Source organism: Dunckerocampus dactyliophorus, chromosome 19 (genome assembly GCF_027744805.1).
Source record: "Dunckerocampus dactyliophorus isolate RoL2022-P2 chromosome 19, RoL_Ddac_1.1, whole genome shotgun sequence".
NCBI classification, from domain to species: domain Eukaryota; kingdom Metazoa; phylum Chordata; class Actinopteri; order Syngnathiformes; family Syngnathidae; genus Dunckerocampus; species Dunckerocampus dactyliophorus.
This window is the reverse complement of record NC_072837.1, coordinates 1748774-1771325: the sequence shown is the minus strand read 5'-3', so window position 1 is coordinate 1771325 and position 22552 is coordinate 1748774. Positions and strand designations below refer to the sequence as shown.

The following is a 22552-nucleotide window of genomic DNA, read 5'->3' as shown; positions in this document are numbered from 1 at the left end:
GTGTTGACATGCTTCATTTGTGTATGTTCAGTTTCGCACTGCTTCAGAGTAACTGCTCTGTAATCCTATGGGAGCCTGTTGGTTCTGTTGGTGTTATTTTGCACTACTTCCTATTGAAACGGCACTCATCTTTTCATGAAATGTAAGCCTTTTGAGAAATTTGAGTTAAAAACGTGCGCAATTTGGGTTGCCGTTTGTCATTGAGGGGTGATGCTGGAAGCGGTTGAGAACCACTGGTCTAAACTCTACTATAATGAGTTTGTACGCTATTTTGTTAGCTAGATTACACCAAAACCGGGCCAACTTCCGACAGGCTGCACTCATAACAAGCGTCCATTCCCTTTTGTGTTTTGGTCCATCAGGCTGAAGAGGCGGAGACAGCTCAAGCAGAGCCAATCAGAGAAGGTCGTGAACGAGCACAGCGCGGCGGTCATCTCCTGTCCGGACGTGCCGAATGACAATGAAGCCAACAAGAAGACCGGCCTGCAGAGAATAACAGCAAAGACACCCGCTGGGTCAGGTAAAGACCACGGCAGCAAGCTTATGATGTTCTGAAAATGCTTGCCATGTTCGAATTCTAACACTGTTGGGCTTTCACTTGACTATCTGCGGACTGATAAGCAACACAGAAATCCTTTGTTTCATGCGCCGTTTCTTATAATGACCTCATCGGGAAGTTGCATCACCCTTATCCTGTTATCCTGTGCTGTGCTGCATTTAGCACGACTGACCACTTTCTATCCGCCATTACCTTGCGTGTTGATAAGAATGCAGCAGCGCTGTTGCCTAAAGTCCACCGCTGCACACGTCCACAGCATACGGCCTTGGCCTCCCTACAATAAAAGCTAATGCTTCACCATTTATGAGCTCCAGTGTTCATTACAGGAGCTTTTGTCTTGGATGCTGAGTGCAGCTGGAGTCTAGCTGGAGTCTAGCTATCTTCTACAGCTCAGTCATGCCTCTCTGTTACCATGGAGGAGGCTGCTAATAGCTTTTGGGTCTCAGTTGGCAAGAAGCAAATGCAGACTGTGGACTTTGTCAGTGGTCAAATAGTGAGTGTGTTCGTGATAACCGAGTGTGTGTATGGTGTCTGGGGTATTTACATAATTGGGGGATGGGAATGGGGGTGGAGGGGGGCACTCTGTCACCTGAGGTTACCCTGCACGTACTTTATGGTGTAATAATTCTGCTATTTAGTGTTACATAAATTGTGAACTGTGCAAAGTTGCTGTCAATTTTACACATTTTGATGGATTTGTCATTCAAATGTGAATACAGCATTCACCCAAAAAATATAAATAAAGGAAATATAACCTTCTACTTAACCACCTTCTGTTCAAATGTACTTGTGCAGTAATCCCTCGCCACTTTGCGCTTCAAATTTTGTGGATTCACTCTTATCTGTTTTTTTTCTCCAAAATATATGAATGAATAAATCATGCTCTTCCATGGTTGAATATGGCCTGTTATTAGTCAAAAATGTGCATGATTCAGCAGGTTTTACATATTTTTGGCCTAAATCAAGCAAGGGAATTTATTTCCTCTAAACTTAAGAAGCGAAAAACCTACCACATCCACATGGAATGGGAGGAGAACTTTTTTTCACTCTCATGTGGGACATGCCATGGCTGACTTAAGGTAAGGTAATGTAATGTAAAGTCTCATTGTTTTGTGCCATTACTGCTGCCTAGTGATCAGAATACTACATAGCACTAGTATTTCCATATGTTTGGACTAATGATAGACCATAGTCGTCCACAAAACAACCGTCATTAGTTACTTAATATATTCTGAAACGCGATATTGCAAGGGACAAACACAAGGACAAGGAATCCTACTTTGCGGAACTTCGCTTATCACAGTAAATATATAAATAAATTGTAATTATTAGAATTGTTTCATTTGATTATTTCAAGCCTTTTTGAGTTTTTGGGATAGAACCAACCAACCTACAGTGGTGCTGGAAGGCAGGAATTTTATCGGTTTGAAAAACACACACACACACACACACACACACACACACACACACACACACACACACACACACACACACACAAGAGCCACCCAACGTTGGCATTACTTTAGAGGATGACGAACCCAAGACTACTATTTCATCACTAGCTCGTCTTGCAACATTAAAGCAAGGACGGTTTTGGGGAAATGACGAGGACCAGCTATTCCCACTCTGCCTTGTTTGTGTAAGACCAATGCTTGAAGTTTAAAAAGAACATCATTCAAAAGTTCAGTGTATAAAAAGCTTGCAAGAATAGTTGTTTTTACTGTAGGGGTGGCACACGGGTATGTACACTTTCAGGTGATACGCTGCCCTCTGTTGTTGTACCTTGTGGCCTTTTTACTTTTTTAGACAAGGGACCTTTTTTTTTATTAATTAGGTTTGGAAGGTGGACCCTTCAGATGGTCTGCGATGAGGCCTAAAAAACAAAAAGTTATAACCGAGACACAATTTTCCAGTGTAATAAGGAAGGATGATGACAGTCTTTCAATTCAGAAAGAAGTGACTATGAAAATATGTTTTTCTCAGATTTGTGCTTGAACTTTGTCCTTACAAAACACTGGGTTGATCTATTAATAACAAAATAGTGTCCTCTGTGTTCTTTTCTATGTTGTTTTCGTCACAGCTGATGGCTGTAAAAGCAACAACCCGGCAAAGAGGGAGAAGAGGAGGCCGCCAGGGACAGTGGAGTTCTTTGTGAGCAGAACTGCTTTTATTAACCGCATCATCAGTGGGTGCGTGTCGTTATTTTTGACATAGTGGACTTTTTTCAGGTGGGACCCAATGATTCCCTCAACAGCATCGCCCTCAAGTTCAACATCACCCCAAACAAGCTGGTCCAGCTGAACAAGCTCTTCTCTCACAGCGTCTACCCCGGGCAGGTGAGAACTTCAAGCCACTTGAAGATACTTTTAAATCTCCTCACCATCATAGCTAACAGACCAGCAACGTTGTCCATCACTATTACAGAAGCTGTTTGTTCCTGATGTGAGCCAGACCGATGCCAAGTCCACTGACCCGTCCCTCAGCAATGGTTCCTCTTTGGAGACGAAGCAGGTAAATCATCTAGCAAGATCGTTTATTTGTGTTCCACATGCTACCACTTCCTGTTAGTCTCAGCTCCTCACGCTCAGTTTGGAAATGAGGAAATTGAACTGAACATCAGTTACACCCATGTGACCTAACGAGAACCAACGCATAAGCAGCTCTTGCATTGGATCTCATTAGGTTGCCTTGCGTCAAAGTGGCCTCTATTGAGATGTTGGAGATGGTACGGTGTTCCCTCGTTTAACGCGGGGGTTAGGTTCCAAAAAATACCAGTGTCAAGTGGAATTCGTGGTGTAGAATTTTGTTTTTATATGTTTTTTCATTCATTATATATTTCTTCGTTTACAGGACATGTTTTTTCATTTACAGGAGATGTTTTTTTTGTTTATTATGTGTGTTTTAAGGCTGTAAAACCCCTTAACACACACTTATACATTTTTCTCAGACATGAGATAATATATACATACTGTATGTTGCGCATATGGAGGGCCTTGAAAGCGCAGCTCACGCCTTGGTCATGGGCTGAATCAGCGATGTAGTGTTTCCAAAATAAGCCTGTCTCATCCTGTCTCATCTTCGCCCTGGCATCCGCAGAGGCGGCCTCTCCGTGGTCTTGTTGCGGACAGTTAAAGCCGTTTTTGAATCCTTTGAAAATTGATTGCTGCTGTCGTCCTGATGTTATTTTCCTCCTTCTTTATGGGACGAACCGAAGATTAATTTATTCCGTAATGGCGCCCTACAGTTGTGTAAGTGCTACCTTCCTTCAGCATGTCAAGCAGTGCAAGTTTTTGTGCAATGGTTCGTATCTTCCTCTGCCTTTTTGGTGCAACTGCAGGTGCCTTTGTCTGTGCAGAGCGTTTGGTCAGCATTGTGAGGTTTTGTCGGGGGGAAAAGTTGCACACATACAGCACTAAAGAACCACACGGCTAGCGATCGAACAGTTATGTAAATTAGGCAAGTTGAATGCATTCTGTACTGTACAGGACACCTGGCATCTCTTAGCCAATCGGGACGCAGAAGACAATGCGTTCATACGCTGTTTAAAAAAAAGCATGCTACACTGTAAAAAAATGGCACACCAAAAAAAATCGGTGTAATAGCGAGGCCGCGTAAAGTGAACCGCGTTACAGCGAGGGAACACTGCATTGTGAAGTGTATGAGTGCTACATCTAACCAGCTGCGTGATCTGACCTTGCCTGCTAAAGGATGGCGGCCCAAACTGCAGGTCAGCGAGGTCAATGCAACGGCAGCTCTCCCCAAATTCAGAGGACGAGAGCCCGGCAACAGTTAAATTCATCAAGATGAGCTGCAAGTACTTCACAGATGGAATGGTGAGCACTTGAACGTGATGATGATGATGATAATAATTATATGTTCTATTTATTTTTGTAAAAATTACTGCTGATTTTTCAATTTTTGCTGTTTTATTTATTTGTTGTAGTTTTCTTGTTAAATTATATTTACAGAATGTGTCGTGGGCCGATTAAAATAAATAAATACGGGCCGCACTTCGGACACCCCTGCTTTACAGTATGGCTGTATAGCATAAAAGCCCAGGAGCCTACATGGCATCAGTTACATAGCAGTGGTGATGTTGTGCAGGGAGTAGTGGGCGGCGTGCTGATCGTGACCCCCAACAACATCATGTTCGACCCCCACAAGTCGGATCCACTGGTCATCGAGCACGGCTGCGAGGAGTACGGCCTCATCTGCCCCATGGAGGAGGTGGTCTCTGTGGCGTTGTACGATGACGTGTCACGCATGAAGCTGAAAGATGCTTTGCCGTCGTAAGCAACCCGTCACTATCATCATCTTCTTCAGGCAACACCTCGTCGCTCCTTTCTAGTTCCTCCTTCCAGTTTCCATGCTTGTTCTCATCTCCAACCATCTTCTCTGTTACAAGAGCACCATCTACCTTATTGCATTACGTACTTCTTTCACATCATCTATTTCAGTTGTGTGTCATTTGTCATTTATGTTGGGCTTTATGTTCCTTTTTTTGTTGTTTTTTGTTCCTTTCATTTCTCATCCTCACTTGACCCTGCCCCACAGCGACCTACCCCAGGATCTGTGCCCTGTCTACAGGCCTGGTGAGTGGGAGCAGCTGCCGTCAGAGCAGGACCTGAACCCCTTCAGCCGCTACAAAGCTCTGGATGCTAAGCAGCCCATCATCTTGGACGACATGGAGTCGGCCCTTTTGGAAACTGGTGAGAAGTTTTATTCCGTGAAGCGACAGAAGCAAATGCAGATGATGTTGCTTGATGACAGGTAGCGCAGAGGGCGAGCAGACTGACAAGTCTCCCTCTGATGAGGGCTTCACTGAGCTGGAGCCTACAGTCAACGGGAGCACTGAAGAAGCGCAGGCATCGTCCTGTGGACGCAGGGAACAGCGAGACCTCCAAGAACAAAAGAACACCGACAGGAAGGAATCCCAGGACACATCAAAGCTTTGCCAAACTGAAGGGACACGGGACGATGACGAGGATGAAGGCTTAGCTCAGAACAGCTCCGTAGAAGACGGCGAGTCCATCCAGTTTTCTGCAGAGATGGAAAAACCGGGGAAGTTGCACAGCACGCCGACAAGCCGAACGGAAACCAAAGAGGAGGAATCTAAAGCGACCGAAGAGGATGAGGGTATCAGGAAGTTGAGTGAGGCTGCTGAGCTGCCTGAAAACCTGGATGGTCCTAGGAGACCTGCCAAGGTGGAGCAACTCAGCGAGCAGGAGAGGCGGAGGAAGAGCTACGAGTCGGAGATGAAGTCGTGGCTGCTGGAGAGGATGCAGGCTCCCATTGAAGGTAAGGCTATTATGTCAGTCAACGTGATGGAAGAGCTGCCTCATTATTATGCACATCTTAAAGGCCCCATATTCTACTATTTTTCACACAAGTTAAATAAGAGGTCCAAAACAATGTATTAGAAGCGTGTTGACCAAAATCTAGCCTTGCTGCTGGAATGTAGACTAAAAGTGCTTTTAGAAAACCCCACTGGGAACACACTGATTTGTGTGTCTGCAACTTTAATGCCAACGAGCTGTGTTTGTCCACGCCCGTCTCCGACATAGTGTGTGGCCCCGAGAAGTAGGCTACTATTGTGCACTTCACCCATATATAACGGGGGTGTCCAAACGTTTTCCACAGAGGGCCGCATACTGAAAAATCAACAGATGCGGGGGCCACTTTTTATATTTTTTAAACCAAGCCATGTAAATATGCTGAGATGTATTTTTATCAGCTTTGTGTTGTGTGTTGTTAGTATAAGTGACTCTTTTCTCTTTATCTTACGCTTTTTTGCTTGTTTTTCCATTTTTGCTGTTTTTGATTTTTTTTTCTACAAATATTTCAACTTGCTTCTCATACATTTATTTTCTTAATGTGTCTTTATTCTCATAATATTTAGACTTTATTATCGTAATATTATAACTTCTACTATTATGTTGTTTCTCATAATATTACAACTGTTAAAAATAGTCTTTAATATTTCAAGTTTATGCTATTTTTTTCTCTAAATATTATGACTTTATTCTCTTATTCTTGTAAAATTACTGCTCTCTTTTTCAATTTTTGCTGTTGTTATTTTAGCTCTTGTTTAATTGTGTTTTTAGAATGTACTGAGGGCCAATAAAAAAAAATGGCCAAGGGCCATAATGGCCCCCAAGCCACACTTAAGGAGTGGGACAGAGGGACACAAACGTTACACAAACACTAGCATAGCTATGTCAGGTACTGCGCCAACATTACACTCACATTTGAGCAGCAACATCATGCTAGGTTAGCTTATTGGCTCAATGATCATGATTGCTGACGGATGTGATGGTTTTTCAGACGTGTAGCGAAGGCTGCTTTTTTTTTTTTAACCAAACAAAGGCTTTCTGTATCCCACATAGACATGCTTTTCTCGTCAGAGGAGAAGAGTAAGAACCCACCGATGTTCCTCTGCTTCAAAGTGGGGAAACCAATGAGAAAGTCATTCGCCACTGGGATGACCTCCAGCCCCGCCCACACATTCCGAAGCTTGGGCAAGCAGCCCGAGTACTGGTTTGCTGTGCCGCAAGAGAGGTGAGACAATGCCGGACAGATCGTCTCGTCTCATAGTGCTTCCTGTGTTCTAAGATACTGTGTGTGTGTGTGTGTGTGTGTGTGTGGTGCGTGTGCGTGTGTGTGTGTGTGTGTGTGCGTGTGTGTGTGTGTGTGTGTGTGTGTGTGTGTGTGTGTGTGTGTGTGTCCATCCTCCAGGGTGGACCATTTGTATGCATTTTTTGTCCAGTGGTCTCCTGACGTCTATGGCAAAGAGGCCAGAGAGCAGGGTTTCATTGTGGTGGAGAAAGACGAGCTGGATATGATCGACAACTTCTTTGGGGACCCCGCGTCTTGCAGCTGGGAGGTGAGAACGCACGGTGACGGACACTCCATTAGGAACACCTACACACCATGGAAATAGCAGAGAACCTGCAATAAATGAAAAGATAGGAATTTAATAAGAGTGTGTCTGTTATTGGAGTTTGCAGGGGTGCAGAAGCACAAACATCCTACTCATAATGTTTATAGTGTTTAATGATCTTATTTAACTACAAGACAATCTGTGTTTTTGATTTTGTACTCAGTTGTATTTTGTAGCATTTTAATTTTGTATTTCAAAGAAGAAATTGTTTTTTATAGCCTTACTTTTACGATGGAGTAGAGTAAGCCTTTATTTGGCCCCACAGTGGGGGGATTTGGGTAGATGGTGAAAAAGAAGAAGAGAATCTGAAAAAAAAGTAAAACATGAATGAGCACATTCACAGCATAAAAATGTATAACAAATCTCTGTTTGGCACTTCTGTGTGGAGTTTGCATGTTCTCCCCGTGTGTGTGTGTGGGTTTCCTCCCACATTCCAAAAACATGCATGTTAGGTCAATCGGCGACTCTAAATTGTCCACAGGTATGAATGTGAGTGTGAATGGTTGTTTGTCTACCGTATATGTGCCCTGCCATTGGCTGGCCACCAGTCCAGGGTGTACCCCGCCTCTCGCCCAAAGTCAGCTGGGATAGGCTCCAGCATACCCGCGACCCTAATGAGGATAAGCAGCATAGAAGCATAGAAGATGGATGGTTAATGTATAACAAATACAGAAAATAGAGAGAAATGTAGTAAAGAAGAAATGCTGCGTCCAACAGCACAATATCTGTCTAAAACTACTAATACTGGGGCCAAGTATTTCATAAGTAGGCTAAATATGAAATATTCTTTTCATATTTGGAGTAGTCAAGATTGACCCAGATCAACAAATTTTGTTCATTAATCTTTTTTTAGGCTTTAATGTCTGTGTTTGTTTTTTCAGATCATCACAGTCGACGAGGCCAAACGGAGGCAGAGTTTTGGCAGTTGTGAGGAGGAGCTGTGTGCGGACAGCCTGCCCTCGCTGAGCGATGCCAGCAGTCTGCTACAGGACACGCACATTGAGAAGGTGCAGTTTGACACATTTGAAGACAGATGTGAGGAGGGTCGGGCTTCGAGTCTCGAGCATCGATGGCAACCGGGACTAACATTGTGATTCTCCTGGGATCATTCATATTTTTTAAATTTCGATTCCTAGTTTCAATACCCGCTTTGCCGACCGGAGTGTACAGCTTGTATAACAGTGTAGATTTACTGTCCACTGAAAATGACTCATCTTGGGGGGGGTATTTGGGCTTATTTTCATGTTGGAAAACGGCCATGGAGCCAAAAGGAGGGGGTGCAGCCCCAGACCATGACACCACCACCACCATAATCACTTGTACTACCAGCTAATCAGACAATCCGGCTGTGTGTTGAGTCATTTTCAGTGGGTAGTAAATCTATACTGCTATATAAGCTGTACACAGACTACTTTAAAGCAAGTTTACTTTCTGCTGTATTGTCCCTGGAGAATAGTTGCTGAAATGTGAGTGGTATACTATGAGATAGCGGTTCTGCCTGGTCGCTCAGCATAACCCCTATGATGATCTTGTCTAGCTGGCCTGTCGCTTGCCGGCCCGTGTGCAGGGCTACCCATGGAGACTGGCCTACAGCACTGTGATGCACGGCACCAGCCTCAAGACGCTCTACAGGAACCTGGCTGACGTGGACAGTCCAGTGCTGCTGGTCATCAAAGACCTGAATAACCAGGTAGGTACAGAGTACGTGTGGATGGATGTCCACTCTATACTCGCCACTGGGTTTGATCTTGGTTTATTTTTCAATGTAGATCTTTGGGGCATTCTCCACTCATCCCTTCAGAGTGAGCGAGCACTGCTACGGCACCGGAGAGACCTTCCTCTACAGCTTCTGTCCTGAGATGAAGGTTTGTGCTTGTGTTTTCCAGGTTGCACATTTGCCCCGTGTCTGACTGGGTTTGTCTGCAGGTTTACCGCTGGACAGGCGACAACTCTTACTTTGTCAAAGGCAATATCGACTCACTGCAGATGGGAGGAGGAAGGTAAATCTTTTCCAGTGAGATACTTTATGGTCGTCAGTGTACCGTGTGTTGTATTTCTCCATATAGTGGCCGAAATGTTGTCTGTTTACTCAACTGCAGAAAGTACCAGGAATGTATTACGTTTGCATTTTGTTAGATGGTTAGAATAATGTGATCATGTGATCGTTATTTAGCGTATTATACTGTAGTTAGCTTGTTCTACAGCTATATTGTGGATAGTATATCATTATGAGTAAAATGTTGAAAATGAAAATATGGAAATACGATCATTGTCTTAATGTGGCGTTTATTTGCTCACATAAATGATGCACCCTGAGTTTAATTGCATCACAGCATCAATTAGAGCGGAGGCCACAAGGGATGTCCCGATCCACATTTTTTGGCTTCTGATCCGATCCGATTTTTTTTTTTTTAATGTAGTAATCCGATCCGATCCGGTACCGATCCTTTTTTCTTTTTTATTTTTGATAATAAGCTTTTGTTACAAACATCAATTTGTGGAATGGTTATGAAAATAGCTCTTCAGAGCATTAAAAATAATGCAACCAAAGTATTGCTGAATTTACTTTTTTATTACACAGCATGACCAAAAATATTATTTGGCTTTTGTAACAACCCTCTGTGAGTCAGGTCCCTCATCCAGTAAAAGATCAAATTGGAAAAAATGGGCGTGCAAAATACTTTTAACGTCAGCCTATTCATTTGACATGGTTGTAGATCACTTTGTGGTGGGATTTGGAATATACAGTATGACATTTTTTTAAACAAACTCTCTTCAACACAATAGTAATTTATTGACAGTCCCTAATATAAACAACCAGCGGTCAGAGCAGCACTTCCTATGCAAGCTCCCCGCACAATGACACAGCAGTCCGAGCACAGTGAGGGGGAACTACCGCTGTAGCTACAGAGTGGAATATCCAACATCCCAGGTGAAACTAACTTCACCACGGTACATTGCGGACAACCAGCTTTGAGGAGCATTACCATACCTACCATATTGGAGCGTGGCCCAGCGTTACGAATGTTATACGGCAACCGGATCGGGCCGATCGAGGTCACTATATTTACGGAAATAGGATTGTTGTGTCTAACGCTGACACATATTTGTTGTCGTTGTTTCTTCCTGTTTTTCCACTTCCTGGCACTGCAGTGGTCAGCTGGGTCTGTGGCTTGATGCTGAGCTGTACCGAGGCACGACCACCAAATGCGCCACCTTCAACAACCAGCCGTTGTCAACCCAGCAGGACTTCAACATCCACAGTCTGGAGGTGTGGTCCTTCGAGTAGCTCCCCGCCGCCTACCACGGACACGCGTCACCTTCTGGTCTCACAAACCCTTTTAAAGCACCGCTTGGAGGTAAAGCTTAGCTGCTCGATTTGATGCTTAATGTTCTGCGAGGGGGGTGGCAGAAAGCAGTCGTTTCTAGAAGGTGGGTTCAGCTTTTGTGATTGTAAGACCTCGACCTGACGCTCTCGGTTCATTAGCTGCCTTCCACCTCCAAAAGCCTCCAGCTTTCCCTCCAGCATGCAGACTTGCCTTAGTGCCACAACGTTGTGAGAAATGGAGAAAAAAATGAGCAGGGCTGTTTGTCCTAAAGAAGACATCCCACAAAGCTTTAGCGTAAAGTAAAAGCCATTGTATGAATGTACAGGAAGTGATTATGGAAGAAAATGGAAGCTGCCCAGAGAGGATTTTCAACCTTCACCATTTTATTTACCAGATGAATGCAGCACTTCCTCTCAGTGCCACCTTGACTTTTAGACTGAATCGTGTTACCTTTCATCACCAGGAACCACAACGTGTTTTCATTCCTTGCACCACCCAAACCACCATTTTTGCATTGACCAAATATTATTTGTGAATTTGTCATCTTTTGATATTTTGTTTTTACTTCTTTTTTTTATTTTCTTTGAGTAATTTTCTATGGTTGTACTTTTTTATTATTATTTGTGTTTACCAAACTGACGCAACCCAACAAGCACTTGGCGGGACAAAGAATTTTATCATTGTTTTTTTTTTTTCTTCCATTTATTGTTATTATATTTTAAAGCCAATAGAACAGGGGGTGTCCAAACTTAGTTTCCCGGGGGGCCGCATATAGACAAATGAAAGGATGCAGGGACCACTTGGATATTATTCACCTTTTTGTTTCTTTAGCACGCTAAAACCCATGTAGAGAAGAAATATGCTCATTTAGTATTAGTGATAGCTGTTTATTTTGTTTTCAATGTGGTTCTATGAAATCCCTCTCTTTATAGTCTAAATTTATTTTTAAAATATGCCAAGGGCCAATACTTTGTACTTTGGACACCCCCAAAGTAGAAGAATCATCAGCTTGTTACTTTTTGCACTACAGGATTTAGTCTAATGCTGTATGGGGGATTTATGTAAGCATTTCTTAAAGGAAAACAACAAATTGTTACTGAATGTTGTCCAAACACCACTACGAAAGTAAAGGGATCAGTCGGTGCACTCTTCATATACCACTAACTAAAACTTCAGATCACGCAACAATAGATTTACAATCATGTTATTATGTGAGTGAGTGCATGGATATAATGTATCCTCCATACACCGTTGTTTATGTTAGTTAGCGCTCCATGTGTAAATGAGCTGTGTTGCTGTGTTGTAACTGTGAATGCGCCGTAAGTATTATTTTCTTGTGAATCCCGAACTGCTGTCTGTGAGTAAGGATGTATTTATTATTATTATTATTATTGTGTTGTTATTGCAACTACATTTATACCTGAATGTTATATACAGTATATATACATTCATTAAAATGGTGTCTTACTGTATGTTGCGGTGCCATCAGTGTATTGTTGCAATGTAGGATCTAAGAAAACAGAGCGACAAGCATCTCACTGTAGACATAAGCCCCTTTTCCACCAAATGCCCAGGACTTGTTTGGTTCTTGTGTAATGGATACCAGCGTGGCGGAGCAAGCGTACGTTGGTGAAACCTCACTCCATCAGCATTAAGAGCTGCGTTGAACGCTCGTTCGACAGTCCGGGTTTTGGCCGAACGGTCAGCGCTCTCGTCTCTCATTCCGAAGGATCTGTGTTTGAAACAAGGTACGGGTAACGTGATGCAGGTGGGTTACACTTGTGGACCTAATATTGTCTTTTAAATTTACATGGCATCAGTGTAGAAACGTACCACTCCTTCATCGGTATGTGACCAGCCTGATTTCAATCAGTTATGGTTAAAAAAAAGTTCGTTGTAATAAAGTACTTGGGTTTTTAGAGGAAAAGGGGCTATTGGTGTATAAAGTATTATTATGTATTATAGTGTAGAAGTAACAGGGTGGACTTAACAGTAGGCAATTGCCTAGTACCCCGAGATTTCCAGGGCCCCCAAATGTCTCATAAAAACTATTTTTTTTTCTTCGATTTAAAGTACACATTACTGTTTTAGTCTTCACGTGCTTAAAACCACATCAAAATGCGTAAAGTATCAGGATCGTTTCGACCTCTCCCACGTCCTTTCTCATGCACGCTACTGGACATGTGCACATTCAGGAAAAGTCAGCGGAGCGAAGAAGGTGAGAGAAAAACTACCGAAGTTGTTAGCCTTTTTCAGTCACAACAAATGTAGACACACGATGACCGCAGCGGCAGCACTGCTGTCAGCTGCGGAGACACTTGCTTCTACAGATTAAGCTGAGCATGACGCTTTTCACCACTAAGTATTAAGGCGGTAAACTACATTAAATGTTCTTGTCAATTACAGTAAAAGTTTTGAGATGATTCACTTGTTAGGTAATACATTATCTAGCTCAGGAAATAGAATTTTCTCATCACACTTGTTAGTAGATAAGCATTAATATTTAAAGGGGGCGGTAAAAGCCCACATTGAAGACCTTGTGTTGAGGTGAGAATTAAATGTCAGTGCAGTCTGTGGAAAGCCCCAATGGCTGGGTTTTCCTTGGGTGCCCAAATGTACGACCCTGATGAGTAGCGTTTTGTGGATGACGCTTCAAAAGAACGTCTTTAATTTGTCTGTACTAACATGACATTCAATTTAAGGCACAGTTACTCATTCAACCCGGACACTCCGCTTCATGGTTCTCAACGATCTTTGTGCTGACGTCACATGTAGCGGGGAAAGCAGGAAGTGTCCTCTGTCGAGAAAAAAATGGACACAAACGACACGGAGAACGGTGATGAAGATTGGTGTAGTTTCTGTTTAATTGCCAGCGGTCAAGACGAAAAAGCGGACGTTTTACGAAAAGTAGGAAAATGCTATTTTTGATAAATATTTTTTGGAGGGGTTGTCTGTCGGTATCGCGGGTACATAACCAGGAAGTAGTAGAAACTTTATACTTTTTTTCTATTTCACTGCAATTAACGTATAGTCACTGTGTCTACTATGATGGATCAATCCATCCATCTTCTATGCCGCTTATCCTCACTATGATGTAGCATGATAAAATACAATAATTTCCCAATTCCTTGCCTGTACAAGGGGATTGTACAGTGATGCTTTCAGGGGCGGTGTGTAAACTAGCAATCTCTGTTCATTCACCCTTAAAGAATACGCAACTGGTGTGTTTCCGGGACATTTGCCCCGCTGCTCCTCATCATTACCAGGTTGTTCCCGTCCGGCACATAAAAAACTGTTACTCGCTGCACAGTGGACACATCAAACTTGGTCAGTGTATTTTACTGTAATATAAAACAATTTCAGACATTACTGTGAAACGCCAAACGTATGTGTTTCCCAGTTGAAGACATGGCTGAAATGGGGAGAGCAGTACTCCGTGACCAAGGTGTCACAGATATGACAGATATCAGGTGAAAGAAACCCCGTTTACACGAGTGCAGTAGAATATACTAGACATATTCAGGTGTTTTATTCATTCAATTCTTTTGCACAGGCTGGGATTCCACCAACCTCCTTACACTTCAGTGGATCACCTCCACCTCCATGTCCTCGCCCCAGCCAGTAAGATATCAGATCATATGCTGTTTAAATTCATACCCGGAACACAGTATTTTGTCAATGTAAGTATACTGGGGACAGCTGTGACTATGTAGACATTTAGTAGTAACTAGAATGGGTTCTAGTAGAGCCCAGACCGCTCCCAAGGCCAAAACGGAAAATTGGAATTGATAACACCAAATTGTACTCATCACACATCAAGATTGCTGTAGTATAAACGAAAATACACCAAACCATGCCGAAGCTTGAAATGTTAACGCTTTTCAAGACTTTAAAGAAAAATTCCAATGACGTATCTTTCAATTCTTTTCAATGTGTTGACTTTGTTTTTACAAGTTGGATTCACAGATTTAACTGGATTTGGGCCCAAACATGTTTTTCATTTGTTTTTCCTTGGTCATTGACCCCATGTGGTTTTGTCTAAAAACATCCTGTAAGATGTAAAATAGTCTTAGATTTGTGTCGGTTTTTAAATACACACCTTTTCAAAGTCGTCCTTTTTTCTGTCTTTCTAGGAAAAAAAGCTAAGGAAGCGCCTAAAAAGTGCTTCCCTTCCCTATTCTGCGGCTGCTACCAAGTACAATATACAACTGGGAGCTTAATGAGATAATAAAAACGGGAAGCAGAGAAGCAGAGAGAAGCACTTGGTAGCAAATGGGCTTGGGTAGCACTTGGGCACATTTCACAGAGCTATTGAACCTTTAGGGTAACAATAGACACTGGTAAAAAGAATGTGTTTTTTTAATATTTATTTTTATATAGCATACACACCTGCCTTTTTAAAACATTTGTTGTTTATTTTGCCCTTGACTTGCACATATTCAAAGCAAAGTATGCTTCATGTGTGAATAATAAAATGTGTTTGCTGTTATGAAGTGTATTACAGTATGGACTTGTGGTCAATATTGCATATGAAAATGTAAAACGTGTTTGTAAAGAACTGTCACTTGAGTGGGAGCACCTGTATTATGGGATTATTCTATCATACAACCGCTCTGTTATTAACTCTGACTATAACAAAGATATGTCATTATTAGTCCATGTCTTTTGGTAACAAAATGTTGAGCCGAGATAACATACAACGATTATGGAATTCCCGACGCCTTGTGAACGCAACAGCATCCGGGCTCGATTGGCTCAGTCAGCGATTGGTTGTCCTGCCCACAGACGCACCTACACACTGCTGGTTCCTCCCTCTAAATCAACTTTAAAAACATTCATGGCGACTCCAGTCGACTCTGGCGATGACGTCTGCCAGTTTTGTCAGATCGCCAACAGCCACGGCGACACAGAAATCCTCCTGAGCGTAAGTAAAGGTCATTCATTGTACTTTTTTTTTTACTGTCTTCATGCTTATTTGTGTGTAGGACAGTGAGCTGCTGTGCTTCCGGGATGTGAAGCCCGGTGCTGCCCATCATTACCTGGTCATTACCAGGACTCACATTGACAACTGTAAAGCTCTACGAAAGGAGAACATACCCACGGGTAAATGTTTGTGTTGTGTTTCCTTTCTCGTCCTATGGAGATTGATTAGTCAGCAGCCTTTGATCGATTATTGAGAAATGTCACGAAATGATCTGTTGGTCATCCTGGAGAGACAGTTGCTCCATTTTTGAGCAGGCAGCGTTTTTATTTAAAGATTGTTTCAGTGCATCTCTTTTGGTAGACCAATAGTGTTTTAAAACGTGACGTTCTCCCTTTGAGGTCATTTACCACGACAGAGTATTAGGGCCACAGCGAAGTAACAAGAGATTTTGAGAGTGAAGTTGTAAATTTACGAGAAAAAGTTCATAATATTACCTTTGCCCAAGGCCAAAGGTCACACAAGTGGGGACTTGTGTGACCTTTTCATTGCTGGCGCAGGCAATTCTACATGTACGACTTTATTCTGGAAATGTCAGATTTTACTACACTACACTGGACCTCAATTTACCAATTTGGCAGCACTCATTTAAATTCTTGGACATTCAAAGTTCTGAACCCCAAAAAATCTATTTGCAATACTTTTACTAACTGTTTTAAATAATGTTGATTTGTTTGTTGCTAGTGGAGCGGATGGCTGAGATGGGAAGGAGCATCTTAGAGAAAAATAAAGTGAGAGACCTGCAAGACATCAGGTAAATTTATGCCACGCACCCAATGATGTACATTTTGATCAAGCTGAAGTCACCTTGTAATATTTGCATCACACACAAACTGCAGGATGGGCTTTCATGTCCCTCCTTTCTCATCCGTCCCTCACCTTCACCTCCACGCTCTGGCTCCTGCTAGTAAGATGAATATGAGCTCTCAGCTCAAATACGGGCCACAGTCGCATTGGTTCATCACAGTGAGTGATGCCGCTGACACTTCATGTATTGTAAATGTCTCTTTGTGTGTGATGAATGGCTCATGTACTACCTTGTGTTCGCAGGTGGAGAAAGCGCTTTGTCAGCTTAGGACACGAGGCAAAATTAAATGAAGGGATGGCGCTCACATTGTATTTTTGTTGCTTTTTAGTTAAATGAAAACATTCCTATAATAGGAATCCTATTGTACTTGATGATTACATGCCGTGCAAGGAATTTCAAGGGGCTTTAGTCTAACTGTAGCACAGTAATGAATTGGATTAAAATTGTGTTGTATTGTTTATATTTATTTTGTATTTCATTTGGTTCAAGTAATTATGTTTGTGATTATTACATCACATCATTTGCTTTTTTGTATCAAAATTAATCATAAATCACTTATTAATCACTTATATACTACCGAAAAAATTACATTGGGAATTTGTGGGGGGAAAAATGTGAAAATGAAACCCACATAAGATAATTTTTACTTCAGATTTTTTTAAAAATGTGCTTTTCATATGAAAAAACTCTTACATTAAGATTTGTTTAAATATGCAATTCATTTTTATGAATATTTTGATATAAAATTTATTTAAAAAAATCTAATCTATTTTTTTTGCAAATTATCTAATGTGGGTTTCGTTTTTTATAATTTTTTCTCATCTAACCTAACCAACATATTTATAATTTACCTTTTTTTTTCTTTTTTTTTTACACCGCTTTCAGTTTTGCCTGTCAATTACAGCTCGCAACCGCATGGTGTCACTAGTGACTTCTCTTTTCCTACTGCGACAATTTTCTCAATTAAATGTACAGTACTCTTATTGTGTTAGTATCCGTCTCTGACCTGAAGATAAATGTTTATTATGTGCGCATACATGTTGTCCGGGTGAAGTTAAGTGACTGAATGTGTTATCAGAAATAATAAACAAAAAATGTCCCCCACTGTATTGGTGAGGCGGCGCGAAGGCGTCTGTTCACAGACTTGATTTGACTTGACGTCACGTTACGTCATCTCCCGAACGACGGAACGCCAAGCGTAAGTTTTTGTGACGTCTCTGACTACGAAGACATCTAAAAGCTTTGTACACGGTGACTGCAGGTTGCTGCTGCTCGGCAACACAACATAATGATAAACACCGCTACATTCTCACTTATATCCAAAGCAGGTGGACACCAAGATGCCCAGTAAACAGAAGCAAAACAAACGCAGGAACATCCAGAAGCACAAAACTCCTTATCAGAGGTCTTGCCAGCTCGTTACGCCCAACCAGGACCAAAACGAGGAGCAGAAAGCAGAACATGGACGTCCCAAGGGGAGACGTAAAACATCACGTCAGCAGCAGGTCAAGAACGTTCCAAAATCACAAGGTCAGAAAACCACAGCACCTCAGGAGAACCTGCCTGAACCTTGGGATGCTGCTGTAGCTTCTCTGGAGAAGGAGACTGCTGCAGAGCTTCAAAGAGTTCAAACAGAATCCCTACAGGAGGTGTGGCAAGATGGCGAAACTGCTGCATCATCACAGGAGGGTGACAGACCAGAGTCACCTGCAGGACTTCAAGAAGATAATACTGCAGCTTCTCTGGAGGATAGCACTACTGCAAAACTACAGGTGGCGGAAGCTGCATCCCAGGAGCGGGAAAGAGTCCCGCAGGAGGTCAAGATAGATGTTGGATCCGCTGAGCATGAGACTGTTGCTGCACTTCAGAACCATAAGCCTTTTGCATCAGCTCAAGAGGGTATGGCCATAATTTCTCATGAGGATGGGGAGGGGTCACCAAAAGATCTAGTGCCCCAAGAGGAGTCACACCTAGATGATGAGACCCCCGAGGGACAAGGAGGAGACACCACAATCACAGCCAGGCAGCAGGATGAGGTAGCAAATGATGGAACCGAATGGATGGAAGAGTCAGCTGCAGGAGTTCAGGAAGATGAGAACACAGCAGCTTCTCTGCAGGATAGCGCAACTGCAAGGCTACAGGTGGTGGAAGCTGCATACCAGGAGCAGGAAAGAGCTCCTGTGGAGATCAACACAGATGTCCAATCCTTTGAGGATGAGGCCATTGCTGCACCTGAGGAGCATGAGTCGTTTGCATCACCTCAAGAGGAGGATGTAACCCTAGCTCCTCTGGTGGATCACACACATGTTGTTTTTCTGGGGGACGAGGTCACTGTAGGTCTTCAGGAGATTCAGACAGAGCTAGTCACCAAAGAGGAGGCACTACAAGATGATGGGCCTTGTGCATCAGAAGAGGACGAGATCCATGAGGGATCAGCAGAAGATCCCCCAATGACAGAAAGGCAACAGGATGAAGTAGCAAATGATAAAGAATGGATGGAAGATAATAAAACTGCATTCCAGGAACAGGAGGGAGTCCCTCAGGAGGTCAGATACCATGAAAGTGAGACAGCCACTGCACCCCAGAATCATGAGATCTTTGCATCACCTCGAGAGGAGGATACGGCCCGAGCTCTGGAGGATGACGCAGCTGCATTCCACGGGCACATGATAAAGCAAGAACCTCACGAGCATGAGAGCACTGCTGCGTCCCCTGAAGATGAGACCGCTACATCCGTCTATGAGGACGCAACATTTGCAGGACTTGAGGAGGACCGCACAACTGCTGCCCATGACGCAGATGAGACTACCGCAGCGCTGCAACTGTTAGACGAGGGCGCTTTAGCAGATACACCACACACAGCTGACGATGAAATGAGATTTGCACATCCTCCGGGAGATGTGAGACAAGCAAGACTAGCGTCCTTAAACATGAAAAAGGTCATGATGAAAGCATGGCTTCACCTGGGGAAGATGAAGCTGCGACATCAAGCTAGCAAGCTGATGCCACCTGGATGCTACTTGGTGGATGACGCCACAACAACACTGGAGCTGGAGGATGATGAATCTCAGGAGGAGGAGACTTTGGAGAACATTGATATGTTTTTTCAAGAAGATGACAACGCAATTACACTTGAGATGGAGGAGATAGTAGCCTCGGTTCTGAAAGAAGCGACATCTGCAGCACTTGCGATAATAGAGGCAAATGCAATGACCCAAGAGGAAGCGATGTTTGCTGGACCTCAGGAGGAGGACGCAACTTTAGGATCTCATGAAGCTGAAGAAAGGGCAGCCCCATTAGAGGATGGGACTGGTGCAGCTCCTCGAGAACATGCCACAATTGGGGCTGAGGAAACAAGTTCATCATCTCGGGAGCAGTTTGAAAGAGGTGAGCCAGGTGAGGCACCTACTGGACCTCAAGAAGAGGAGACGCCGGCAGCACATTCACAAGATGAAACAGCTTTGGAGAAGGAGGACAAAAGGGCTGCAACACTGGTGGACTGGACACCCCACGCTGCTCTGGCGGGTGGTGCAACTACTCAACATAAGCCAGAAGAACCAGCTTCAGCATGTCGGGATGAAGAAACTCAGCAGGATGCAACATCTGTTGGACTTCAAGAGGAGGGCACAGGTCCTGCCACCCAAGTAGAACAAATAATTACAAACCAAAAGGGTGGAATGACATCAGGACATGAGATAGATGCTGAGATAGATGTTGCATCTCAGGAGGAACAGGCACACGGAACACCACAGGGGGATGACACTTCAGCATCACTTCAGCCGAACGCTGGGAAGGACACAAGTGCTGCAACTCAAGAGGATCACACAACTGAAGCTGCTCCAGAAGAAGAGAGAACTTCTGAATCTCTGACACGTGTGGTTCTTCAAGAGGATGGGAAGCCTGTAGAAGCCCAGGAAGTGAACAGTGTCATCCTTGAGGATGAGAATACTGCAGCACCTCAGGGGGAGGAGACAAACATGGCACCTCGGGAGAATGAGACAGAAGCAGCCCACCAGGACCCTGACGCACCTCAGGACGACATGACTGTCTCACTGGCTGAGGAGCACACAAATGCTGCACCTCAGCAAGATCATGTTCAGCATCAGGACAAGGAAACAGCTTCAGAATATGGCAAGGAGACCAATGTGGAACCTGAGGAGAATGAGACACTCATGCCACCCCAGGAGGAGGAGGGGGCAACTGCATTTCTTCTGGATGTTAAGACACATCCTGCACCTCATAAGATCACTCCTGCATACGAGGAACAGGGGTCTTCCTCAGTCGCTAAGGAGGATGAGACCACTATTCAATCTCGAGGAGATGAGACCCCTACACCATCTTTACAGAATAAGACAAATGTTGAACCTGGTGAAGATGACGTTAATACTGACCCTCAAGCAGATGTGACTTCTATGCCGACTGTGAGAAATGAAACAAACATTGAACCTCAGGAGGTTGCAGAGCTCCGGGAAGATGCGTCCATTACACCAGCTTTGCCAGATCAGACAAATATTGAACCTCTTGGGGACGATACTGCTGCTGCACCTCAGGAGATTGAGCCCACTGCACCAGCTTTGCAGAATGAGCTACATGTAGAAGAACCTCGTGAGGTTGGAACCATGGCTGCAACTCAGAAAGATGAGACACCCGTTGACCCTCAGGAGAATCAGACCACTACTGCACCTCAAGAACATGAGACTGCTATATCAGCGTTGCTGAATGATGTTGAACCACACAACGGTGAGAACGTGACTGTACCTGAGAAAGAAGAGACCATGTCTGAACCTCAAGAAAATCCGACCCCTGCACCAGCTTTGCAGAATGACACGAATGTTGAACCCCAAGAGGGTGAGACCTTTGCTTCCCACCAGGAAGATGAGACATCGGCTATGCAGAATGAGACAAATGTTGACCCTCGTCAGGATGATGAGACAAATGTTCAACCTGTTGAACATGAGACCGCATCATCATCTTTGCAGAATGAGATGAATATTGAACCTCAAGTAGATATGACCTGGGCCATACCTCAGGAAGATGACACCCCTACGTCAGCTTTGCAGAATCAGACAAACGTTGAGCGCCAGACACACGCTGCACGTCAGGAAGATCTGATCACCGCTCAACCTCAGGAAGATGAGCATCCAGCATCACAGAACGAGACGGCTGTTGAACCTCAGGCCCACGTGCGTCCTTCGTCCCAGGATGAGACAAATGTTAACCCTCGGGATGATGAGCGCCCGTCATCGTCGCAGAATGAGACAAATGATTCTCGTCAGAAGGACGAAGACGCCATGGATGAATTTGCCAAAGCCATTAAGTCGTTGCTGCTGACAGGGGAGCAGTTGGAGCAACTGCTTGGGCACTGGAAAGCCGAGATCGACAACATCCTCCTGTCTCGTGCGTCCCCTCAGTGAGAAAGCGGGAGAGTGTTTGTTATCCTATATCCCCTTACATATTGTCTAATAGAAAATAAAACATGTGTTTTCAGGAGTCCTGTCTGGTACTCTCTGCAGTTGAGTGTCTTTGAGGTAAGATGCTGGTGTGTTGAGTGATTAAATGTGAAGGCTTGGGTTGAGTGCTGGGTGGGGAGCGTGTCGCAGGGGTGGCAACACCCTGCTACCAACTCTGACAGTGCGCATTGTTCCCTGACCCAAATTTCCTGACCTGGAACTGCAGCGAAAAGGTCAGCTTGAATGTAACCCCGTCAACATGTCTTCACTCTCCACTGCACCTCAGTCCGTGGTCTGACATGACATCACTCAACTGTCAAAACAATATTTTGGCGCAATTAGCTCATCTTGAGGATCAAAAGACGGGGATGCTAGCAGATAGCATTGGAACATTTATGGCCTGCTGGTGTCTTTAACATGAAACTCATGTTGATGTCAATATATAAATACAAAACCAAAACCTGTTGTGCTGTGGAGAGGACATC

General features: G+C 43.7%; 3 protein-coding genes across 10 annotated transcripts in view; all 3 read left to right on the top strand.

Annotated features, from left to right (window-relative positions):
• Positions 1-12314, top strand: part of LOC129172148 (nuclear receptor coactivator 7) — a 45338-nt gene extending 33024 nt beyond the window's left edge. For 5 of the 6 annotated variants that reach the window (XM_054761606.1, XM_054761604.1, XM_054761605.1 and 2 more), the window contains exons 3-17: positions 363-520; positions 2640-2710; positions 2788-2895; positions 2984-3070; positions 4267-4392; positions 4664-4848; positions 5114-5268; positions 5330-5857; positions 6946-7117; positions 7295-7442; positions 8381-8506; positions 9037-9189; positions 9269-9364; positions 9426-9499; positions 10653-12314. In XM_054761606.1, the coding sequence (XP_054617581.1) occupies positions 363-520; positions 2640-2710; positions 2788-2895; positions 2984-3070; positions 4267-4392; positions 4664-4848; positions 5114-5268; positions 5330-5857; positions 6946-7117; positions 7295-7442; positions 8381-8506; positions 9037-9189; positions 9269-9364; positions 9426-9499; positions 10653-10788 (2323 nt within the window). In that variant the 3' untranslated portion in view covers positions 10789-12314. The remainder of the gene's footprint in view (positions 1-362; positions 521-2639; positions 2711-2787; positions 2896-2983; positions 3071-4266; positions 4393-4663; positions 4849-5113; positions 5269-5329; positions 5858-6945; positions 7118-7294; positions 7443-8380; positions 8507-9036; positions 9190-9268; positions 9365-9425; positions 9500-10652) is intronic. The other variant, XM_054761607.1, reaches the window with a different exon arrangement.
• Positions 12315-13592: 1278 nt separating this feature from the next.
• LOC129172238 (adenosine 5'-monophosphoramidase HINT3-like) lies at positions 13593-15445 on the top strand. 2 transcript variants are annotated; one of them, XM_054761788.1, is made up of 5 exons: positions 13593-13735; positions 14038-14155; positions 14229-14298; positions 14382-14449; positions 14962-15445. In XM_054761788.1, exons 1-5 carry the CDS (start codon positions 13640-13642, stop codon positions 15054-15056), a joined length of 447 nt encoding a protein of 148 aa, XP_054617763.1. In that variant the 5' UTR covers positions 13593-13639; the 3' UTR covers positions 15057-15445. The 2 variants fall into 2 exon arrangements, with proteins under 2 accessions (XP_054617763.1, XP_054617762.1); XM_054761787.1 differs by having other exon boundaries at positions 14382-14508; positions 14962-15429.
• A 72-nt stretch (positions 15446-15517) lies between these two features.
• LOC129172236 (adenosine 5'-monophosphoramidase HINT3-like) lies at positions 15518-17264 on the top strand. Of its 2 annotated transcripts, none has more exons than XM_054761786.1 (5): positions 15518-15752; positions 15814-15931; positions 16494-16563; positions 16718-16775; positions 16860-17264. In XM_054761786.1, exons 1-5 carry the CDS (start codon positions 15534-15536, stop codon positions 16905-16907), a joined length of 513 nt encoding a protein of 170 aa, XP_054617761.1. In that variant the 5' UTR covers positions 15518-15533; the 3' UTR covers positions 16908-17264. The 2 variants fall into 2 exon arrangements, with proteins under 2 accessions (XP_054617761.1, XP_054617760.1); XM_054761785.1 differs by having other exon boundaries at positions 16649-16775.
• Positions 17265-22552: the final 5288 nt, after the last annotated feature.

Bases quoted from the DNA above. Each gene is read 5' to 3' on its own strand.
- LOC129172236 (XM_054761785.1), top strand. From the start codon at position 15,534: ATGGAATTCCCGACGCCTTGTGAACGCAACAGCATCCGGGCTCGATTG. The intron at 16,564-16,648 runs GTAAATTTATGC...CACAAACTGCAG, and splicing joins AGAGACCTGCAAGACATCAG to GATGGGCTTTCATGTCCCTC. The intron at 16,776-16,859 runs GTGAGTGATGCC...TTGTGTTCGCAG, and splicing joins AGTCGCATTGGTTCATCACA to GTGGAGAAAGCGCTTTGTCA.
- LOC129172238 (XM_054761787.1), top strand. From the start codon at position 13,640: ATGGACACAAACGACACGGAGAACGGTGATGAAGATTGGTGTAGTTTC. The intron at 13,736-14,037 runs GTAGGAAAATGC...TCACCCTTAAAG, and splicing joins AAGCGGACGTTTTACGAAAA to AATACGCAACTGGTGTGTTT. The intron at 14,509-14,961 runs GTAAGTATACTG...CTGTCTTTCTAG, and splicing joins GAACACAGTATTTTGTCAAT to GAAAAAAAGCTAAGGAAGCG.